Source organism: Calonectris borealis, chromosome 30 (genome assembly GCF_964195595.1).
Source record: "Calonectris borealis chromosome 30, bCalBor7.hap1.2, whole genome shotgun sequence".
Taxonomy (NCBI): Eukaryota; Metazoa; Chordata; class Aves; order Procellariiformes; family Procellariidae; genus Calonectris; species Calonectris borealis.
In genome coordinates this window covers 1177298-1198954 of record NC_134341.1, presented here as the reverse complement: position 1 = coordinate 1198954, position 21657 = coordinate 1177298, and the positions used below count along the sequence as shown (strand labels likewise).

Below are 21657 nucleotides of genomic sequence, written 5' to 3'. Positions count from 1 at the left end.
ACTATATCATTTTCATTGCCATAGTGAAGAGGAATAAAAAGTGGGATTTGCATCATGTCTAGAAAGTTAACAAGTCTATTCTGATGAATCGAAAGGGGAGCAGATGAATCAAAAGTGGAGCTTTTTCCAACAAGCTTGAGTCTCCCTCTCACTGTACAGATCGCCCATTAAAATGTCTTTCCAAACTTTTGCTCTTGATCGTGTGTGTAAATATCAAAGCACCTCTTGCATGGTTCTGTACTAGTCGCATGAGGCTTTTTGGCTAACCGAGAAATGGAGATTGGAAATTGCTGGTGGGAGTACAGAGAGTTCTGCTGTAGGATGTGGTTTTAGTCTGGTCTACCTTGTAAATCAAGCTAATCCATGACTGAAACTTTATTTTCAGAGCTGTATGTCATAGTACTTTAAAATGCAGAGTTTGTCTTTTGGAAGCCATCACTTTAATTTCCATTGCTTCTGGGAGTCAGTGCTTGAATGATGTTCTCTACTCTCTTCCCCTGCTACTGCTCATGCATAATGAGGTTAAGACCCTTTCTGTTCTACTAATGTACATTACAGGCTGGAATGTAATTTTCTTGCAACTTTCTGGGATGTATTCCTTCTCTTAAATTGATGTTCAGTTGTGTTATTTTGCATAACAAGGAGCTCTGACTAGTAAAACGTATAATCAGACAAACAAGGCTCTGCACTTGCTTGCTGCATGTGTACCTCTTGGAGCAGATCTGACAGATTCAAATGACAGATTCAAATGTATGCAGATTCTAGCATAAGTAGTAGTCACAGCTGTCCTGGCACATTTAAAAACTACAACTTTCTTTTCCCAGGTGAAACGATAGTGAATGTTTTGGATTTTAAGAAGGATGCAGGGTTGTGGCATGGCATTCTAACGGTGAGTTGAGCCTGTAAGGACTTTCTGAACTCTTTATAATTGCAACATTTGAGGAGATGGTGGAGGACCATTACCTATTAAGTCAACCATTTCTCTCCCTACTAGATCAGCAGTTCTCTGGAGGGAAGTGTAGAAGCATCCTCAGTAAACTTATGGGAATTCATGGTGGGGTAGGGGTTGATGGGGAGTGAGGGTGACTCCTGTTTCTGCTTCATAATAGATTTTGTGAGCCCTTTTCTAAAAATCTTTTTCAACTTTTCAGAATGTAATGAACAAACTGCATACTATCAGCGTGCCCTATTCTGTGATGAAAACCTGTCCGCTCTCATGGGTGCAGAGGGTTCATGCCCACAAAGGTAACTGTGTGTGTTCCACAACTTCAGCTTGAAGTTCTCAGGGTAAATGAATGAGGGGCATTAAAATCTCAAATGCTTTAGAGCCTGTCTCCTTGCTCTTCCATGACAAATCACAAGGGCCAAAACTAATTTATTTCTAAATATGCACAAAGTCCTAATGCCACATGAATGTCAGCGAACTTGATGGGGACCTCATGACCTGTGTACTGAAGCCAATGCCTTTGTCCTCACCCCCATCCTCATCTGAATGAGGACATTCAGATGGTGATAATGATTTATGCATTTTGGAGGAGGGGCTCCAATAGTGACAGACCCTGGCTCAGGTGGTGGGCAAATGGCCTGTATGCCACAGCAGATGCTATTGTATGTTGAGGTTTGCTGTTACTGCAGGCTCAATTAATTAAGACTTGCTTGCTTCAGTGAGAATTTTCTCATTTGGGAGTGTTGGAGTGTGTAGTCATATGAAAATGACTCATGGAAAGCTTTTATTTGTCCTTACATGGTGGTGTTTTTTTGTGTTGGTTTGCAGCAAAAGTTGCTTTAGTCAAGTGTCGAGACTTGCACTGGGCCATGATGGCCCATCGAGACCAAAGAGACGTCAGTTTGAGTTCTCTACGCATGCTGATTGTAACTGATGGTGCAAATCCTTGTGAGTATGCACATCCGGCTGTTTTCAGGAGGGAGGTTTCTCAGCTAGTTGTCGCACAAGCTCAAGCTTAACTCCTTTTGTAGGTACTTCCGAGAAGATATCAGTTAGGGCATCTGTGTAGTAACACAGAGCTGTGGATTGTGGTACTTGAGCACCAGGGCAAGGGGTTTTCTGTGCTTTCATCCTTTGAGTATGAGTTGTGAAAGATACTGCAAAGTAAGAAACGGGAGAGTTGAGTGGGGAGCTCTTGTGTGTCAAACAGAATTCTGGTAGACACAGTGAGATTGGTTTTGAATTGCTAGCAGGGGGTAAGGTAAAGGCTTTTAAGAAGAACTTTGAAGGGGAAAAAATCCCCAGAAAAATCTGCAAGGAATGCTGTTAGTGAAAAGCTTAAAGAATGTTTTCTGGATGGCACCAACTGCAAGGGATACTTGGAATACCATTAGAGCTGTTTTGATTATGCATGCTGCATGGAAACAGACCCTACATATATGCAGTAATTGTTGGAGGTTTGGAAAGTATTTTAAGCCTGTTGTTGTACTGTGAGCATGTAACAACTCTGAAGCAAATTGGGGGAGAAAAGCAGACTTGTTCAAGAGAATACGCCTGTTCCCAAGTCACATTCAGTAGGCGCTTAAGCTCCTTTGTGGCTGGTATCTTGGAAGATGCTACCTGGAGCTTTTAGAAGTGATACAGTATATATATGCTGCAAATACACTGCACTTATTTCTAGGTTATTTTACAGACAATTTTTTAAATCAAATTATGTAAAGTCATAGTGGCATATTTTCTTTCTTTCCAGGGTCTGTTTCCTCATGTGATGCCTTCCTGAGCTTGTTTCAGAGCCATGGGCTTAAACCAGAGGCAATTTGTCCATGTGCCACTTCTCCAGAAGCGATGACTATTGCAATACGGAGGTAATGGGTGTGCAGCATTGCAGCCTATTTGCTAGATTAAGTGATCCAGGCTGAGGTTTTTTCACACATCGATTGGTCATAGTTGACTTAAGCATGTAATAAGCTCCACTGACATTTACTGTGTCTGCTCAGGTATTCAAGTAGCTAAGTTGTTAAACATTTCTCCTAAGATACGAGTGCTTTTTTTCCTCTAAGATGTCTGTAAGAACTGTGCACTGCTTTTTCCTTTGGACTTGGACAGTCATTTTCATAGTCTGTTGCTGCCCATGGCTGCCTTCTGTAATAAACGTCCCTGTAATCTTCTGGCCTGGGAGCTGGTGTTTAACATGGGGTAAGCTAAAGAGTTGCACTTGCCCAAGAATACCGTTTCTTACTTATTGATCAATGTAGCTCTTCTGGGAGGCAATCTCTACTGCCACTTCATAGTTTTAAATTTGTTATGCAAAGAAGAGATACTGGAATATGCATATTTCTGTTGCTGCGATATCTTCTTCATCCGAGTCTAATAATAGCCTGTATGCCTGATTCAGTGTATTGATTTTGTGTCCTTCAAAGGCCTGGGGTCCCTGGGGCACCTTTGCCTGGAAGAGCCATCCTGTCCATGAATGGGTTGAGTTTTGGTGTGATTCGTGTCAACACTGAAGATAAAAACTCTGCTCTCACTGTCCAGGATGTTGGCCATGTGATGCCAGGAGGTAAAAATGTGCAGGAGTCTCCTATAAGACCTTTTTGCAAATGATCTGGAATGTTTCAGAAAAAGAACCGGTCAATGTTCTCTCTCATATTCAGCCTCAGCGTTGGGGGAGGTTAGGCAGTCCCCATACTGTGTTGTCGTATCTGTCACGGTTAAACGTGTCAGTTCTTATACAAGGCAAATCTTGGGGACTATTTTAACAATGAGTAATTCGTCCTAGGAATGATGTGTATAGTGAAACCTGATGGACCACCTCAGCTCTGTAAAACAGATGAGATTGGCGAGATCTGTGTTAGCTCCAGAGCAGGAGGAATGATGTATTATGGGCTGACAGGGGTGACAAAGAATACATTTGAGGTATGTATAGTAGAATGCATCTTTTTTTCCCTGTTTCCTATGTAGAACTGATAGCCTTGTAAATCTCTTGGTTTTATAGCTTAAGTGTTAATGTTTTTTAAAAAGATACACTGAAAAACTCATTACAGTTAGATATATTCAATGTTCCTCTTTCACAAAGGTCTCCCACAGTGCTAAAACAATGACTGTTCCAAGGATTCCCTCCCCTTCTCCTCATCACTTCACTTGCATATAGTGCAATTCTTGATGTGGGGAATGTTTTTCTATCCTCAGGCAAATCCACTTTGCCTCCAATGTCCTCCCTTCTGTTGCAGGTTATCCCTGTGAACTCGGCTGGCTCTCCGGTGGGTGATGTGCCATTTGTCCGTTCTGGCTTGCTGGGGTTTGTTGGACCCGTACGTAATAATACTTTTTGAGCTTGCGTTGCTGTATTCTTTTGTTCGTGCTAATAGCCTTGAACGTTTAAAAGAAAAGCGTTTGGGTACGGAAGTATGTGTAAGGATAGCTTGCTGTGGATAAGACAGTTGAGAGTTAATGGGTTCACCTGAGCCAGTAGGAGCCCTTACTTTTCCAGCATGTTGTCATTACAGTGCCTTACTGTGTTGCTTGTTACATTTTTAGAATGCTAATTCTTCTAAAACCAAGTGTAAGAAGCCTTTTTTATGGCAGTTCTGATACGCGTGCTGGAGTGTCTTGTCTCACTGAGAGGCTAGAATGCTCCTCCTGCTTTAGTCATAAATGATATAATTTAAAGAGAAAGAAAACGCGTTTTATACAAATTCCATTGACGTAGCCATAGTTACGAAATATGCAAGTCATGAAAGACATCTGAATATCCGCTTTATGTAAGTTACTCGCTGGTATTTATATATACTCACTTTTTATCTTTCAGGGCAGTTTGGTGTTTGTGGTTGGAAAAATGGATGGATTGCTGACAGTTAGCGGACGTAGACATAATGCCGATGACATTGTAGCAACTGGATTGGCAGTAGAGTCAATAAAAACAGTTTACAGAGGAAGGTTAGTAAAATAAACCTTGCCCCTCCCCATAAGCTTCTGCATGTAATATAGTGAAACAGGATCTTTAGTATGATCTTTGGTTTCTCTTCAGTAACTGGTTTGTTTGGGTAGCTCAGTTAAAGTAAATATGTTTTTGGTTTAGACAGTAATTGGCCTGATCCTGGCCAACACAGGTCTGTTTTCCCCACTGTCCTGTCTGGCTTTTCATCAAGTCTGTGTACTTTAGGGGAAGGACTCAAGTAACAAGATAAGTCAGCCACATGGAGAATTTAATTCTCCGTCTCTGTAGAATTTACTTTTAAGTCTCTGTAGTAGTTAGTTGATGGCTTATGCTCTGCAGCATGGAAGTGTTTCATTAATGTCCAAAAATACTTAATTTTATTTAGCAGTTGTGGATATAATTTTCTAGATCCTCAGGCAGGGTTGGAGCTCATGTCTCTAAGACTTAACAGGAGATTTTAAGCCCCCTGCATCACGTAGGTGCTTTTAAAGCTTTTATTGCATTTGTGATTTGCCACAGGTTGGAACAGAAATATGATAGTAGGTTGAGAGGACAGGGGACTATGCTATGTAGAAATTTCATCAGAAGGTGGAATTAATCCTTTATATACTTCACAAAGTCTTTTGGTTTTGACTCAGTTTTAATTGGCTAATGTTTTCTCTCTGTCTTTGCCCCATGGGTTTTTTTTACGAGTTCTGTCTTTAGTCTGTTTCCTCGGCTTCCTATTCCCAAGGAGTAAAACTGGAATTTTTGCCAATATAGCTCTCCTCTTTTCCTTAGGATTGCTGTGTTCTCAGTATCTGTCTTCTATGATGAGAGGATTGTGGTGGTTGCAGAGCAGAGGCCAGATGCATCTGAAGAAGACAGTTTTCAGTGGATGAGTCGAGTGCTGCAGGTAAGCCCACTTACATAGATGGACGAGGTGGGTTTGTGCAGTTTTTCAGTGTGTGGGCAGATAAGAGGCCATCAGCAGGCCCCAGATGGAAAGAGCACAGGCTCATGATCCCTCTTGGCGCAAGGTATTTTTACAGGGTCACAAGCTGGTACATCTGCTGTGTACAAGCTGTTCTGTTATGTCCTGAAGGTCCTGGGAAAGCGGCTGCAACACGGAATAGCGTAGGCTCTGACAAAGCGGTCAGCATTATGCTAGCAAGATGACCATGTAGAGAAACGCGGTTGCCTCTCAGCACTGCAAAGCAGATCCAGTGTTCAAGCTTAGGAGTTGGATCATGCTGGTGCTCAAAGTTATGCTTTAAAGCCACCCTTATCTTTGGCAATTCATTTTCAGCAGGGAGACCATAAGCAGAAAAAGGTTAAAACAGTTGACTGATGTAGTCCTGAGTAAGTAGAATGAGTAGCAAATACTTTGAGAGCTGCCTGCATTGCATGTATGTCATTCTTGGGAATGGTGTTTCAGGTTATGAAGTATGCAAACTGGGGAGAAAAATCAGGGAAGTATCTGGTGGTCTGAATAAGGTATTAGATGCCTGAATGCTGAGGTGAACAAAAAGGAACAGAGTGTGATGGTTCAGAGGAGACAGATGAATAAAATCCTAAGATCAAAATCACATGATTCATCAAGCAACTGTGTATATTTTGGGATTTTGGTCGTGAAAGATTTAAAAATGGATTTCTTGTAAATGAGATGAACTATAAAGACAGGGATGCTAACAAGCACTTAACTCTTACCATAGGGCTCGCTGATGTTACAGAGGTGAAATGGAATGATAGTGACTGACTTGCTCCCCGGTACCTTATAAATGCAGGGATTTGTATTGCAGTATGTCAGTGCAACCAGTAACAGTAGACTGTCTCGAGTAGTACCAAGAATTCAAGTGACCATCTCTCCTTTCTCTAGGCAATTGACAGCATTCACCAAGTGGGTGTATATTGCCTTGCTCTTGTGCCAGCCAATACATTGCCAAAAACTCCGTTGGGAGGGATCCATATCTCTCAAACTAAACAGCACTTTCTGGAGGGCTCTCTGCATCCCTGCAACATCCTCATGTGCCCACACACGTGTGTGACGAACTTGCCAAAACCCAGGCAGAAACAACCAGGTAACACGAGCCCCTTTTGTTTAATGTCAGTAAACTGAAGTTCACAATCTCAGACCTAGGAAGCTGTGTGATGCCTCCGACACTGAGTGTCCTTGCTGGGGCCAGAGCTTCTCTTGTGGCTGGGGCGTGTTTGAGGCCTCCCTTTGCATGTGTCACTCAGGAATTCTGATTCCTATCTTTGAACTCATTGGGATTCTCTCTCCTGATGAATAGGAGACTAGCAATGCCTTCTGGTCTGTATCAGTGAGGTTTCATTACCTCCCTTCTTGCACCCACGCCCAGGAGCAGTGGGATCCTACAGACGATCTTTGTACCTTTGCTGTCCTGCAGATTGCAGTTCTAGGCCAGCTCCTTCCCGTTTGCATTAAAAGTCCAGATTTCATGCCGCTGTTCTTTGTCAACAGGCGTTGGCCCTGCCTCTGTGATGGTGGGGAACCTGGTTGCTGGGAAGCGTATTGCTCAAGCCTCTGGAAGAGATCTTGGTCAAATAGAAGACAATGATTTAGTTAAAAAGGTAAATCAGTATTTGTTACAGCTAGAGAATGGGAAAAGAATTTACCCTACAGCTGAATGCAAAGCAGCAACATGAAGTGGACTTAAGTACTGCCTCTGAAGTAGAAGCACTAGCATTTAATTACTGCCTCTTTGTTTCAGCACCAGTTCCTGACAGAGGTATTACAGTGGAGAGCTCAAGCAACTCCTGATCACCCACTCTTCCTTTTATTAAATGCCAAGGTACAGTCAACAATGAGTTGTTTTTTTAAGGTCCACAGCATGTTGTTCAGCGCAAGTTTGAGACTGTTTAAAAACTTTTGCCCACTCCAGTGTCCTCTATTTAGTCTCTGTATCGGATTTTGCCCATAGATTTGTAACTTAAAATTTGAACCTTTTGAACCTATAGGTCACTTCATGTAAATGACTGTCATGGTTCAATGCTTCATTTTAAAACTGAGCGTGTTTGTAGGTCCCACTGGTTCCTGTGTCATTTAATGGTGTATCCCTGTTGAGTATATTCTGGCAAGGTTTTGGTGCAAGAAGACTTGAACTGACTCCCTGGAAGGTAGAATTTTCTAGAGCAGATCTAACCCCATCTCTATCTTTTTGATATTGTAGTGGATAAATGGCTCATTGAATGCCAGCAGCCTATAGGTATAGATAACTAGTAGCTATAGACTGACACTAGCAAGCAAGTTTTTTTTTTTGCAGCAGCAGCAGCCATTTTACTGACACATGTGTTGTGCCAGGCCTTGTTTAGAGCATTTTTGTCTCCTTTCAAGGGAACTACTGTGTGCACAGCCACCTGCCTTCAGTTGCACAAAAAAGCTGAGAGAATTGCATCAGTTCTGTGTGACAAAGGACATCTCAATGCAGGAGACAATGTGGTGCTTCTTTATCCTCCTGGTAAGCAAGTCTTAATAATGACTGCGTCCCACTGTGGAAATGCAGCATGGTCTTTCTTTGAAATCTCATTGAGATCTGGAAATACAGGGGAGAGAACTGAAACAGCGATACCCTAGGGACTGCATAACTCACTGATCTAGTTTTGATTCCAGAGAGGGCTGTCCTCAGTCTTGCAGTGTCAGGACTAGAACTTCGATTCTCTAGAGTTTTGGAAAAGCCAATTTGTACCTTCTCACTCCTGGCTAGATCTTGCTGTGTCATGATGTTTAGAATAAAAACTTGAAAGACTTCTGTGGTTATCAAAGATCCTCTGGTATGACATGTTCACTGCAAAGTTATCAGAAACTTGTGACCGCACTGCATGTGCTGGAGAATTGTGCTAGTCACCCCACCTGAGACTGCTCAGCTCCTGGTCTATTCAGGTCTTGTTTGTCTCAAGTCACGTTGCCAGTTGGCAGCTTTTCATCCAGGGAAAGCGTGTAGTTTGCTATGAGAAATGGCAGGGTGGCTTCTGGTAGAGACTGGTGCCATCACCTTCAGCTGTGCAGAAAACGGGCGCTTCATCTGAGGCTGTTGGATGCCTTTTCTACAGCAGTAGGCTGGGAACAGTGGGAAGTGCAGGCTGCCTGCTGTGGCTGGTAGCGCACAGCTTAATCACTTGGCGTGTGTAAGGCGCTCACACACCAGAGAGCACCTCTCACTAGCAGTGTACTTCTTGCCCTGCCAGACAATTCTGTTTTGTCCTGACCGACTTCTGAGTCATTTGACACTTGGAACATTCTTTTCCTGTAAGATGGATATGGTTTTCTGTGTGGTCGGTCTTTTCTACTTTCCCAGTCCCCTATCCCAAGCTTTCTTAGCTTCCTTGTTGCGCTGCCCTCGGTGTTTGAACTCTTTATGTTGCACATCTGTGCTGTGGAAGTGACGAGTGTGCGTACCACCTTCTAACGGAAATTGTAACAGATGCTTGGAGAAAAAGTACTCAGGGGAAACGCTGGTGTCACCAGGGTGTCCATCCACCAGTGTCCTACACTACAGCCTGTCGTGTCCTTGCAGGCATTGAGCTAATCACCGCGTTCTATGGCTGTTTGTATGCTGGCTGCATCCCTGTGACCGTGAGACCACCTCATGCTCAGAGCCTCACTGCTACCCTGCCCACTGTGCGAATGATCGTGGAAGTGAGTAACGGGGCTGTAGCCGAGAGCATGGCTGGAGCAGTCTTGCTTCGGCCTCTCAGGCTCGAGTGGTTAACACAGCTGTCCAAACTCCCATGCTGTTCACATGACAGCAGTGATTGAAGCACATCTTACAACTGAAGGACAGTGTTTTTGTTCATAAAATGCAAGGGAGAACCACCTCTCCGTATGTGGCAAGACGAATTGCTATGAAACAGCTGGTTTCTGAGAGATACTAACGTGATATTAGCACTTAAAATTTCACATTGACACTCCTTACTGCTGGGCAAGTGCAGATCCTGCTATTAGTTACTTTCCAAGCCCAGTAACCAGGAGAGGATGCCCCCCCATTATAACCATGGGGAGAAAGCTAGATGTAGACTGTGTAATGTTCTCACCTGCTCTAAAGGTCCTGATGTGGTTTTTTGCATTTTAGTCTGCATTTGGCATTTTAGTGAAGGAAGAGTAGAGAGCAGTGTTGCAAAAGCCAAAGAAATGAATGCAAGTTTGTTAGGGGAAGCTGGCTACAGATGGTAAAATACACTCTCTGAACATCAAATCTTGCAATGACAGTGTCTCTGGGACACGCCTTTGCCTTTCCTTTTTTTTAGTAAGTGTTTATCTTTTTAGGTCAGCAAAGCTGCCTGTATTCTCACAACCCAGACCTTAATGAGACTACTGAAATCCAGAGAGGCAGCTGCTGCTGTAGATGTGAAAACCTGGCCAACCATCATTGACACAGGTGCGGTCCGTGGGCTAAAAGACTTTTTGAAGTTCTGTGTAGGCATTGCCATTGACTTCCAAAGGGACTGTCCCTCATTTCAGATGCTAACTGGATGGCTCTTAAGAATTTGTTTGAATATTTAGAAAAACTATCCAAGATATAAGCTAGGTCTGACCTTGTTTACTGACATCTCTTCTGCATTTGTTGAGCTATGGACGGAAAATAATTTTACTGAAAAGCCATGTTGCAGACAACTGTTAATTTCCTTAGACAAGAGTAAGTTGGTCTCTTCTCCCTTTTTCTGAGAATAATTAATTTTCTACATGGGAACTTTGGCAAGAGTCTTGTCATATATTAGTCTGTCTCTTTTGGAAAGAGAATTAATAGAAAGCTTTGTCGTCCATCTCGGGCTTTTTGGAAGTTGTGTTCTCCTTTCAAATACCAGTTCAGTGATCAAAAATTAATCATGTTTGTTCCTTTCTTGTACAGATGACTTGCCCAGGAAGCGGCTGTCTCAGATCTATAAGCCACCTACGCCTGAAATGTTAGCATATCTAGATTTTAGTGTTTCCACAACAGGCATGCTTACAGGAGTAAAGGTACGGCTTCTAAATGGCTTTAGAAGACGGGGCTTTTGGTGTCTTGTCTTTGGCTGATACTCTGAACTGCCTCTCCCCTCGACCTCCACCAAAGCTGGCTCCTGTAGCTTAAAAAAAGACCATGCTTTTCTTTCAATAAAGCTATGGATTCGCTGCAGACAATGCAGTGTGACTTTGTGCTGAAGAATTAGTGCTGCAATATAGGAAGACAGGTCTCTACAGTGGGCATCAGGGATTCTGCTGCTGCCTCCCACTGGAGAGCTGCCTGTTAGGAGAATAGTGAGCGATGCAAGTAGCAGAGCTGTGAGCTTCTGTTTTCCCCCCAGCAGAATAGGAATGCAGTTGACAGAAACTAAGATAAGGACGTAAAAAATGAAAGCCTTAGATTGTCATTAATTAAGCTGTGTTTTGGAGTCTGAGATGCCTAAAGCTTTTAAGCAATAGATATTGGTATCAGTATTTCTGGTTTGCTATGGCTCAGAGGGTTCTGCAATGCTCTGCCTCTGCTATGGAAGATAAAGGAGGAAACATGGTTTATGGAGGAGTGTTGTCAAGGCAAACCTACCTTTATTCTTACCTGCCTGTGTTGATGAAGTCCTATTTTGATGTCCTTAAATTTCAGCACAGTTTCTCTGTCTCTTGTGTTGCAGATGTCCCACGCAGCAGTGAGTGGCCTTTGCAGGGCAATCAAGCTTCAGTGTGAGCTCTACTCCTCTCGGCAGATTGCAATTTGTCTTGACCCCTATTGTGGACTAGGTTTTGTGCTCTGGTGCCTTTGCAGGTATGACTTTTGAGGGGAAAAAGGAAAAGATTAACTCCTGGCTGGTTATAAATGGGAAATGGCAGTCCATGTCTTTATCTGGTGTAATTACAGAGAGATTATGTTGACATTACCAAAATGACTAATTTACAGTAAGGGGAGAATTTGTCTTTGAACTGACAATAATGTGTTCCCTTTTCCTGCAGATTAGCAAGATGTTATCCTATCTTGATTATGCGTATTTGTGCTGCCAAATATTACTGGCTCCAGAATGTTTCTCTTGCCTTTCTTCCTTGATTATATGTTGCAGTAAGGGAGTTTTCATTCTGTAAACTGTGTGGTTGAGCCAGTTCTCTTCCTTCACTCTGACAGCATGTGCGCACATTTGTGTGTGTATAAATTGTTATTCTTGTACAGTAAGTTGTATTTCTAAAACAAAGTTGCTAGAGAAGGTGGGCATTGGAGATATTATCAGTTTGCCTCAGACGCAGAGTCCCACAACCTGCTTTTGGCCTAGCAGGAATGTAACATGAAAATATAGTAAATATTAATTTACAGATAACTACATGCTACACAAAAATGTTTTCTTCCTTAATGTTCTTCACAGTGTGTATTCTGGACACCAGTCAATTTTAATTCCTCCTATGGAGCTGGAATCCAATCTTTTTCTCTGGTTATCTACTGTCAGCCAGTATAAAATAAGGGACACTTTCTGTTCCTATTCAGTCATGGAACTGTGCACAAAGGGACTTGGAAACCAAGTTGAAATGTTAAAGGTAAGAAATGTTTCCTGAATGTTATGTTAATAAATTAAGGAAACTGTGGTAGTAAAGCAAAGTGATACGATTGTTAAATACAACAGTCTTCCTGTTGCAGAAGTCTCCAGTCCACAGCTTGCTCAAAAAGCAAAAGCAACAGAAAATGTTTGCAGCCCCAGGAAATGAAAAGGATTGAAATTGAGTAGGGTGTATGTATTGCAGTGTAGGTAGCACGTTGCCAGTAAGTGTCAGAGACGGCTGGGCAAACCCTAAGGAGAGGATGCCAGCAGCGGAATGCTATGCAGAAGGATTGCTTATATAACAGTCTGCAGTGAAGGCTCAGACCAGCACATGATGTAAAGCACACGTTAGGCGATTTGCTAAATAGAGGTGTTTTCTCCTTGGAGATGAGAGGAAGGAAAAAAAAAATAGCTACATAAAATGCTTGAGGTGGCTTTTTGCGTGGGGTTTACTGAAATAGTGTACTCCATCTATGAGATTAAGGGTCAGTCTTGTTCTGTCGGTGGCAGAGTTCTGAAGGTGCCTGCTTTGTTGTGTGTCACCAGTTAAACAGAATAATGCACAGGTTCGAACAACTGGCTAGTGCTGTTCAGTGCATTAATGATCACATGTAGAAATAATAATGGATTCTGGTCCCAGTTTTGTTGAAGACTCAGTGTAATCCCAGTAAATGACTTTACTCTCACTTGGTTTGGTTTCCATCTATATAAATAGCGAATAACAGATGTAATCTTAGCTGAAAAGCACTGCAGAAGCATGTGATGCTACGTTCTGTAGCAGAGGAGGAAGCACTGTTAATGCATATTTTGTTCTAGCAGTATTTCTAGGCTCTGGTCAGATACATTTTATAATTACAAATAGAAGCTGAAAAGAGGAAATAGTTTGAATACAACAACAGGGTTTGTCCTGCATTTCTTGAGTGATTTCTTTGGAATTCCAGAGATAAAAACCAAATGTCACATCTTGAGAGGGGAAGATCTTGGTGCAGTGTGGCAGAGGCGATTACAATATACCATCCTTTGCACTCATTTGCGTCTTTTCCAGGCACGAGGAATTAATCTGTCCTGTGTCCGGACTTGTGTGGTAGTTGCAGAGGAACGGCCGCGAGTTTCTCTCACTCATTCCTTCTCCAAACTCTTCAAAGACATTGGCCTGTCGTCTCGTGCTGTAAGCACCACCTTCGGATCAAGAGTCAACGTTGCTATCTGTTTACAGGTAACTTTCTAGTGCATGTGTTGTCATTGGTGTCAGATTTCCAGATTCCGTTGTATTCTGAATCGGCAAACTTCCTAATCTGCACGCACTTCTGCGTTGTTAGCATAGCCCAACATCTGCTTTGTAGAGAACAGCTGGCACAAGATTTAAGCAGCTTCTCTTGTTTTCAACTGCCAGATTATATCACAGATGCTCAAAACAACTGAAACATGACATTAGAGAACTGCTTATTTCCATGTAAACAACGACTAGTTGCCCCAGGGCTGATAGCTGAGAGTGCTTGGGCCGTCTCCATGGCAGCTCCCCCCTCCCCGAAGATGCATCCCACACTGGTGTTACACTTGGTATGGAGAGAAAATAGCCTGTTTACTGAAGTGTTTCCCTTAGTGCAACTGCAAAGGTGGGGAAATGTGAATGTGAATTTTGCTGCCAGTAAGAAACCCCTGGAAACATTTATGAGCTCAGGCAGAAGTTACCCTGACTTCTGTAGACACATTAATTTTTTTTTTAAATGTTAACTCTTCAGGGAACATCTGGGCCTGATCCCACCACGGTGTATGTAGATCTGAAATCCTTGAGACATGACAGGTATAGTAAGTTTACTTAAACTTATTTAATAACTCTATATAAAATGTTGTGATGGTACTGAGCTGTCACACCTCTCAGTAGATTTCAGCTCTTTTTTTTCCCTGACAATGTTTTCTTTACCTTCAGAGTACGTCTGGTGGAAAGAGGAGCTCCACAAAGCCTGCTGCTTTCAGAATCTGGGAAGGTAATTTCATGTTACTACCTATAGGCATGGCACACAGCATCCGATGACCACACATTTCTTTTTATGCCCCTTATGATCTAGATGTGTAGCTAGGAAAGGTAGTCTTGTGGCACGGCACGAGAAGAGAATCATAGAATAGTTTGGGCTGGAAGGGACCTTAAAGATCACCTAGTTCCAACTCTGCTGCCATGGGCAGGGACACCTTCCACTAGACCAGGTTGCTCAAAGCCCCATCCAATCTGGCTGTGAACACTTCCAGGTTTGGGGCATCCACAACTTCTTTGGGTAACCTGTTCCAGTGCCTCACCACCCTCATAGTGAAGATTTTCTTCCTTATATCTAATCTAAGTCTACCTTCTTTCAGTTTAAAGCCATTACCCCTTGTCCTATCACTACATGCCCCTGTAAAAAGTCCCTCTCCAGCTTTCTTGTAGGGCCCCTTCAGGTTCTGGAAGACTGCTATAAGGTCTCCCCAGGTCTTTTCTCCAGGCTGAACAACCCCAGCTCTCTCAGCCTGTCTTCTCAGAGGAGGTGCTCCAGCCCTCTGATCATCTTTGTGGCCCTCCTCTGGCCTCGCTCCAACAGGTCCATGTCCTTCTTATGTTGGGGGCCCCAGAGCTGGAGGGGTCATCTTGAGCTTCTCATCAACCAACACCCCCAAGTCCTTCTCCTCAGGGCTGCTCTCAACCCATTCTCCGCCCAGCCTGTATTTGTGCTTGGGATCGCCCCGACCCACGTGCAAGACCTTGCGCTTGGCCTCGCTGAACTTCATGAGGTTCGCAGGGGCCCACCTCTCGAGCCTGTCAAGGTCCTCTGGATGGCATCCCTTCCCTCCAGCGTGTCGACCGCACCACTCAGCTTGGTGCCATCGGCAAACTTGCTGAGGGCGCGCTCAGTCCCACTGTCCATGTCACTGACAAAGATGTTAAACAGCGCCGGTCCCCGTACCGACCCCTGAGGAACGCTGCTCGTCACTGGCCTCCACTTGGACATCGAGCCGTTGACCGCAACTCTTTGAGTGTGACCGTCCAGCCAATTCCTTATCCACTGAGTGGTCCATCGGTCAAATCCATGTCTCTCCAATGTAGAGACAAGGATGTTGTGCAGGACAGTGTCAAATGCTTTGCACGAGTCCAGGTAGATAGTTGGTTACGCTGTTCATCTGAAAAGTTAGTTTGATTTATAATAAAGTATCTGTTGATTTAAAAGCGTGCTTTGCTGAAACAATTGGGAGAATTGGTTCTGTTTACAGTAAATGAACCATATCAAAAGTGTCTGCTGTTGTATCCTTGAAATCAGCATGCGTTTGAGATTTACTGTAGCTCTCATTCCCTTCTTTAAATGGATTAACAAAAAGATGTTTCCCAGTAGTTTTTAATATTGAATTCTTCAAAATCAAGGTCTAGCAACATTTACAGGCCTAGAATCCCTTACCTATGTGGCTCTTGAGTCATGAAATACAATCATACCGTTAGCATACTTCAGTGTACATGTCCTAGCACGTTTTATACCTGTTTGTAATTTCTGTGGGTGAAATCATGCCTTTCCAGAGGTAAATGAACAGCCTTTGCATTTTAGTTGCGCTTGAAGTTAATTCATATACGGATTACATATTCCCTCTTGTGATCTTTAGATTTTACCTGGAGTCAAAGTAGTCATTGTTAATCCTGAGACAAAAGGGCCTCTTGGAGATTCTCATCTTGGGGAGGTAAGCACAGATTTCACTATTTAGGTAGCTTTTCCTGTTGTCTGCTTCTTGAGCTACATTCTCTCTGTTCTGTTATGTAAGTTGCTGGAGGACGGTTTGTGAGTGGTAATACTCGGAGGCCTTTTTAAACTGAATTATTGCTGGAGTGTTCAGAATTGGGTGTGTTACTTTACTGTCAAGTTTAAAGAAAAAGAAAGCCTACTAGAAAGGAAGGCTTATTCCACTCGAAGTCTTGCATAACTGGCTTCCAAATAATCCAATTTACATTTTGCTTTCCGTATCTTGATTACACACCAGTATATTTGATCTGTGTCAATTATTGTCAATTTTTGGGCTTCACATGTTATAAAAATCCGCAGTTTATTTACTGAGTTAATCCTCAGCTTACAGTTATTAGGAGAGTAGATCTGCAAGACAGGTTTTTAAGATTCTACAGGATATTTGGAGGTTTGAGCTAAATGCAGAACATTTTTGGATCTGGAAAACCTTAGATAAAAAGAGAACCTTCTTGTTACAGTTTATTATCTGCTTCATTTTAATACTCAGCAGATGCTCTGTTTTTGTAGTGTGTGGATTTGACTGTTTTTCCACTTCCTGTACAGATTTGGGTAAATAGTCCACACACGGCCAGCGGCTACTATACTATCTATGACAATGAAACCCTTCAAGCTGATCATTTCAACACTCGTCTGAGCTTTGGCGATGCTGCTCAGACGCTTTGGGCTCGGACTGGGTACCTTGGTTTTGTTCGTCGGACAGAGCTCACAGCTGCCAGCGGAGGTACGGCAGAAATTAGTCTTTATCTTTTAAATGAAGATGAAGAGCTTCCTTTCATACTGTGCAGCGAATAAGTCCTGATCCGCGTGTCTGGATACAAGAGGCACTTTGTTTTATCTAAATTCCATTTATTGTCTGCCATTTTCTGTTTTCATAGTATGCATACACTTCATTTCCCATCTCTCCTCTCTAGAGCGCCATGATGCACTGTACGTTGTTGGAGCACTGGATGAGACTTTGGAACTGAGGGGACTGCGTTACCATCCGATCGATATTGAGACTTCTGTATCTCGAACGCACAGAAGCATTGCTGAATGGTAAAACAGCCGTGAAAAATGATTTCATCCTAACCTAACTGAAATGTAGCAATGTTTATGCAAAGATGCAGGATTTAATAGAAAAAAATACATAAGACAAATTCAGATACTTTTTTGTGTTACCATCAGCAAGTCATGCACCTCATTTCCCATCTGTAGATCAGAATAATACTGGGCTGACTGACTCAATGTTTTCTCACAAGCCTTAATTCAAAATAGAAATGGTGATTTCCTGCTCAGTGGTGTACAGAACCGTTTATATTCGAGTCGGTGAAAGCAGCATTTAGTTCGTATGTCTCCCTAGGTGGTACTGAGATATGTTTGAACTGATCTTTGACACGTCGAGATTAAGTCTTGGAGTTAGGTCACTTGGAAATGCAGCCCAAAGCAGATGGTAAACTCCATCTAAGGATAAAGAATTGTAAACTTTGGATCTTTGTGAAAATAACTGGGGTTTCTGTTTGGTTTTTTTTTTTCTTTTTAACTTTTAGTGCTGTATTCACATGGACCAACTTGCTCGTGGTTGTTGTGGAGCTGTGTGGCTGTGAACAGGAAGCCCTGGATTTAGTTCCTCTAGTTACAAATGTGGTCCTGGAAGAACATTACCTGATCGTGGGAGTGGTGGTGGTAGTGGATCCTGGAGTTATTCCTATCAATTCCAGAGGAGAGAAACAACGGATGCATCTCCGCGACAGTTTTCTAGCTGATCAGTTAGACCCCATATATGTAGCCTATAACATGTAACATATATGGGGGAAGTGATGTTGAGAAACTTTGCGGGACCACTAAATGACAAAGAGTGGCTATAGAAATGAAGCTGGTGAAAATTACTAATACTTGATATAAAGTTTGAGATTGCTGCCATATTCCCTTCATCTCATCCCGCGGTATTAAGATCGCGTTAACTAGCAACGGACAAAAGGAAATGTGGTAGACAATGGAAAACATTTGTAACAGTTTACTGAAATATTAGCTTTATAGAAAATGCAAAGTTGACAAGTGTGTGAGCTACAAAATTCCTAAGGCCTTTACAGTAGTGTTACTTTTTTCATCTGTTGTACATATTTGTATTTTTATCTAATACTGTTTTAGGATTCTATAAGGGGAGGGTTTATTTAGTTAAGATAATAAACTATTAAGAAAAGGGTCATCAGAGTTCTGCAGTTCCCTACTATATAACGTACTTTGCATCTGTACTGTAGCTATTCATTCCATGGGATCACACAACTTATTTAAAATTGTGCCATGACCAAATCAATAACTTACGGAATCTAAGAGTTACTTATTCATATAGATATTTCTTGAATTTAAAAAGAATTTTGCCTATATTTTAAATATGTAAATATTATTATACATAATTCACTTAGATAGAAAATTAACTTGGATAATGATGACAGCTGAAGGTAGAAATTTTTAAGGACAAGTAACTTTTGTGGTCCTTAGCATAATTACATTTGGTTAGACAACTAATGTGAGATACACACATCTTTCACAAGTTTTCTTATTTCAGTATGTAGTCTTCTATTGCTGGCCAGAAGTGTGTCATAGCATGTAGAAACCTGTGATTTTTAAGGCACATCTTTCTAAAAGAGGCTGAATTTAAACAGTAACATGGAATTTGGTAGAAATCGCAGTGCAAGTCCAAAATGCTTAACTGAAATGATGCACCTGAGTGACAGCCTCTGCCTCCACCCTCTGTGACACCTTGTGTTTAAAGGAAGAAAAAAATCCTTTAGATTAACACACAGTTAAATTCACTGTGCGATTCAGTCATTATTCCATTCAGTTCCTTCTAGGTAGAGCAAGAAATATTGTAAATAGGCTTTAATGTAAACTGGGAGACAACAACCCAGTTTTCCTCAAAGCATTCACTAGAAAGAAATTAGATAATTCTGGGTTCTAAGTTGAATGCAATTTTTCTTTTACAGGAGGAGGCACTAAAATGAGACAGCAATTCTGGTAAACACATCGTTAAATAACTTTGTGAAAATTAATATCCCAGCTTTCAAAATACTTTGTCAGTTTTCACATTAGTAAATGTAAAGAAACAGAAGCCTTAGAGTAGCGGGTATAAGCTCTTGCTGTTAGGAAGCAATTGCACCCTGGGCTGAGGGAGAGACGGTGTTTAAGCTTTGACTCAAAATTACCTTTCTTTCATCTAATACTTAATAATCTTTTAAGAACAATTAAATTCCTATGGGTGTTAAGAAAATATGATTTTGGAAGCAATGAGCTGATACCAGTTACTGCAACAGGTTTTTTTGAGTCAAATGTGGTATACAGTGTAAATAAACTTGTTATTAAAATGTTCCAGATTACCTCATTCAGAGTTTTTAGGCAGTTTTTAAAAGGTTTGTAGTATGAACTCTGAAGATCCTGTGGCAGTTATCAGAGCAGAACCCAGGGTATCTGTAAGCAAACCCCAGTTTTGTCCTTGAAAAACTCCCGATGCATTGTTAGTTCTTCACTGAAGACAAGAGTATTAAAATTCAGATAAGAAGTTCCGAATGATATTTTCGAAAATTATTTGGTGGAGGAATAGATTTAGAAACTGGAAGTTATTATGGCAAGTCTAGACATAAGAGTTCTTTGCAAACGCTTCAGTTTACAGGTGCATGTTTTCGAACAACTTCTTCTTCTGTATCTACCGCAGTAGTAAGACAACACCGCAGATGCAATTTTCATGGTATTGTGCTGCTGCCTGGGTGTGAAAGGTTGTTCTGTTAGCGGTAGGGATACTGTCTGCTTTCTTAAGATGTGCATCCTAAAATACCTGTGCATGAAGTCTTTAATATATTTAGTTTTAACAAATTGGCCACAAAGCGAGGAAAGTGACAGGTGTAACTGTGACTAATACAGTTGGTACTGCAACTTATTTAGGGTGTAATGTGCACAAAAGTTGTTTTCCTTTTTCAGCCAGCAAAGTCTCATTATTACGTGTTATGCATCACTTTATTTTTTATGTTGTCTTGCACAGCAAAGCGACTTGCAGTACAGCTTCACTTCATTGTTGCCCATTTCAGAAAAAAATTCTGACGGTCTTGACCGTTTTCTTACTCACATTAAAGCTTTAGATAAATTGTTTCAACAAATACTTTATTTGTCCATTGAAGTGGATTTTAAGTACAATTCTAGGATTGTCTTTTATTTTTACTCGCAATTTTTCAGAAATAAAAAATGCATGTATTAATTTGATCAAAGATCCCAGTATGTGGCAGATTGACTTTCTGAAATGCCATTTTTGAATGACATACTGGATTATTTTGATTTTTTTTTCCCTTGTTTTTTATTTGGATAGGTATTGATAGCTGCTTACGGTTTGGGGTTTTATTTTGCAAGTTTACTGTGTACTCTTAATCTTTATTCTGGCATGTTACATTTCTCTGTGTGAGAGAACTGTACGTTTACCATCCTGCCTATAGAAGGAGGTGACATTCCATTCTTGATCGCCAGTAAGTGACATATAGCAGCTGGCCAGTTTTGACTTACTGAATGCTTTTGTCCGTGTTTGGCACAGTGAAAAGCAGTGTACTGGAGAGGAGGAAGTATGGAGCTGTGAATCTGGAAACCCGATTTCTAACTCAGCTCTGCTAATGACTTGCCACGAGACCTTCAACGGGTCATTTCACTCCTTCAGTTTCTTCATCTGTAGATGAGGATATTACCTAATCCTTACAACATCCCTGTGAGGTAACTAACTGTACAGCACTAAGTGCTAAGTATTTTTCATTGCTAGCCTCTTTGAGGTTGGGGTCAGTTTGTTCTTCCAAACTGATAAGTGATTATTTGGTTGTCTTGGGAGGGCTGTCAAAAGATGTGACCGTTTTGCTTTAAAACGGTTGCGTGGTATCGTTCCATACGAGGACAGACCGAGATACTTCAGAAGATTGGCAGGGCCACCGATGTTGCATGTTCAGGTTCAGTCGGATGCTTTTCCGTAACTGCTGAACCGAGTGCTGAGTCCCAAGAAGCAGACTCTCCGTGCCAGTTTGACTTTGCAGCTTATCCAGTTGCAGAAGGCAAATTACTTCCTTCTGTTGTCCATCAGATTCCAAGCTAACAGCTGCAGTGAAACGAGGAATTCTTAACACTTTGAACTAAAATATTTTGTATGTCTTGCTGTTTATGAATATTCCCTAAGCAAAATATGTGCGTACAGGTAATTTCACGTCCTGTTTTGTTAAAATTTGCACTGCATTTCTGATTTAAATAAATGTAATTAAGATGTGTCATACTAACTGTCCTAAAAATAAGGTTGTAAAAACGAGATACGTTTTAGCCCTAAATGCAATTTTTCTTTAATTTCTGTCAACCTATTTACCATTGTCAAATTCAGACTACAGCATTATGTAATTATGTATAAAGTTTTTATTTATTTAAAATTAGATTAGATATACATTTTTAAATTTAACATCTGGCTGGACAGTGTTCCATTAACGCATTGATTGTGTTTCCTTTGTCTTGTGTTAATAAATATTGATGCCTGA

The 21657-nt window shown here is 41.5% G+C and overlaps 1 protein-coding gene across 10 annotated transcripts in view; it reads left to right on the top strand.

Annotated features, from left to right (window-relative positions):
• The window catches only part of DIP2B (disco interacting protein 2 homolog B), a 70839-nt gene extending 49182 nt beyond the window's left edge, over positions 1-21657 (top strand). For 9 of the 10 annotated variants that reach the window (XM_075133656.1, XM_075133657.1, XM_075133658.1 and 6 more), the window contains 25 exons: positions 825-889; positions 1152-1245; positions 1775-1894; positions 2697-2811; positions 3367-3506; positions 3726-3862; positions 4177-4257; positions 4755-4882; positions 5664-5778; positions 6742-6943; positions 7348-7457; positions 7598-7678; positions 8221-8344; positions 9401-9522; positions 10150-10261; positions 10733-10842; positions 11493-11623; positions 12210-12378; positions 13426-13596; positions 14123-14184; positions 14311-14368; positions 16002-16076; positions 16679-16856; positions 17047-17170; positions 17662-21657. In XM_075133656.1, coding sequence (XP_074989757.1) covers positions 825-889; positions 1152-1245; positions 1775-1894; positions 2697-2811; positions 3367-3506; positions 3726-3862; positions 4177-4257; positions 4755-4882; positions 5664-5778; positions 6742-6943; positions 7348-7457; positions 7598-7678; positions 8221-8344; positions 9401-9522; positions 10150-10261; positions 10733-10842; positions 11493-11623; positions 12210-12378; positions 13426-13596; positions 14123-14184; positions 14311-14368; positions 16002-16076; positions 16679-16856; positions 17047-17170; positions 17662-17914 — 3077 coding nt within the window. In that variant the 3' untranslated portion in view covers positions 17915-21657. Of the gene's footprint in view, positions 1-824; positions 890-1151; positions 1246-1774; positions 1895-2696; positions 2812-3366; positions 3507-3725; positions 3863-4176; positions 4258-4754; positions 4883-5663; positions 5779-6741; positions 6944-7347; positions 7458-7597; positions 7679-8220; positions 8345-9400; positions 9523-10149; positions 10262-10732; positions 10843-11492; positions 11624-12209; positions 12379-13425; positions 13597-13773; positions 13941-14122; positions 14185-14310; positions 14369-16001; positions 16077-16678; positions 16857-17046; positions 17171-17661 lie in introns of those variants that run through there. The other variant, XR_012670441.1, reaches the window with a different exon arrangement.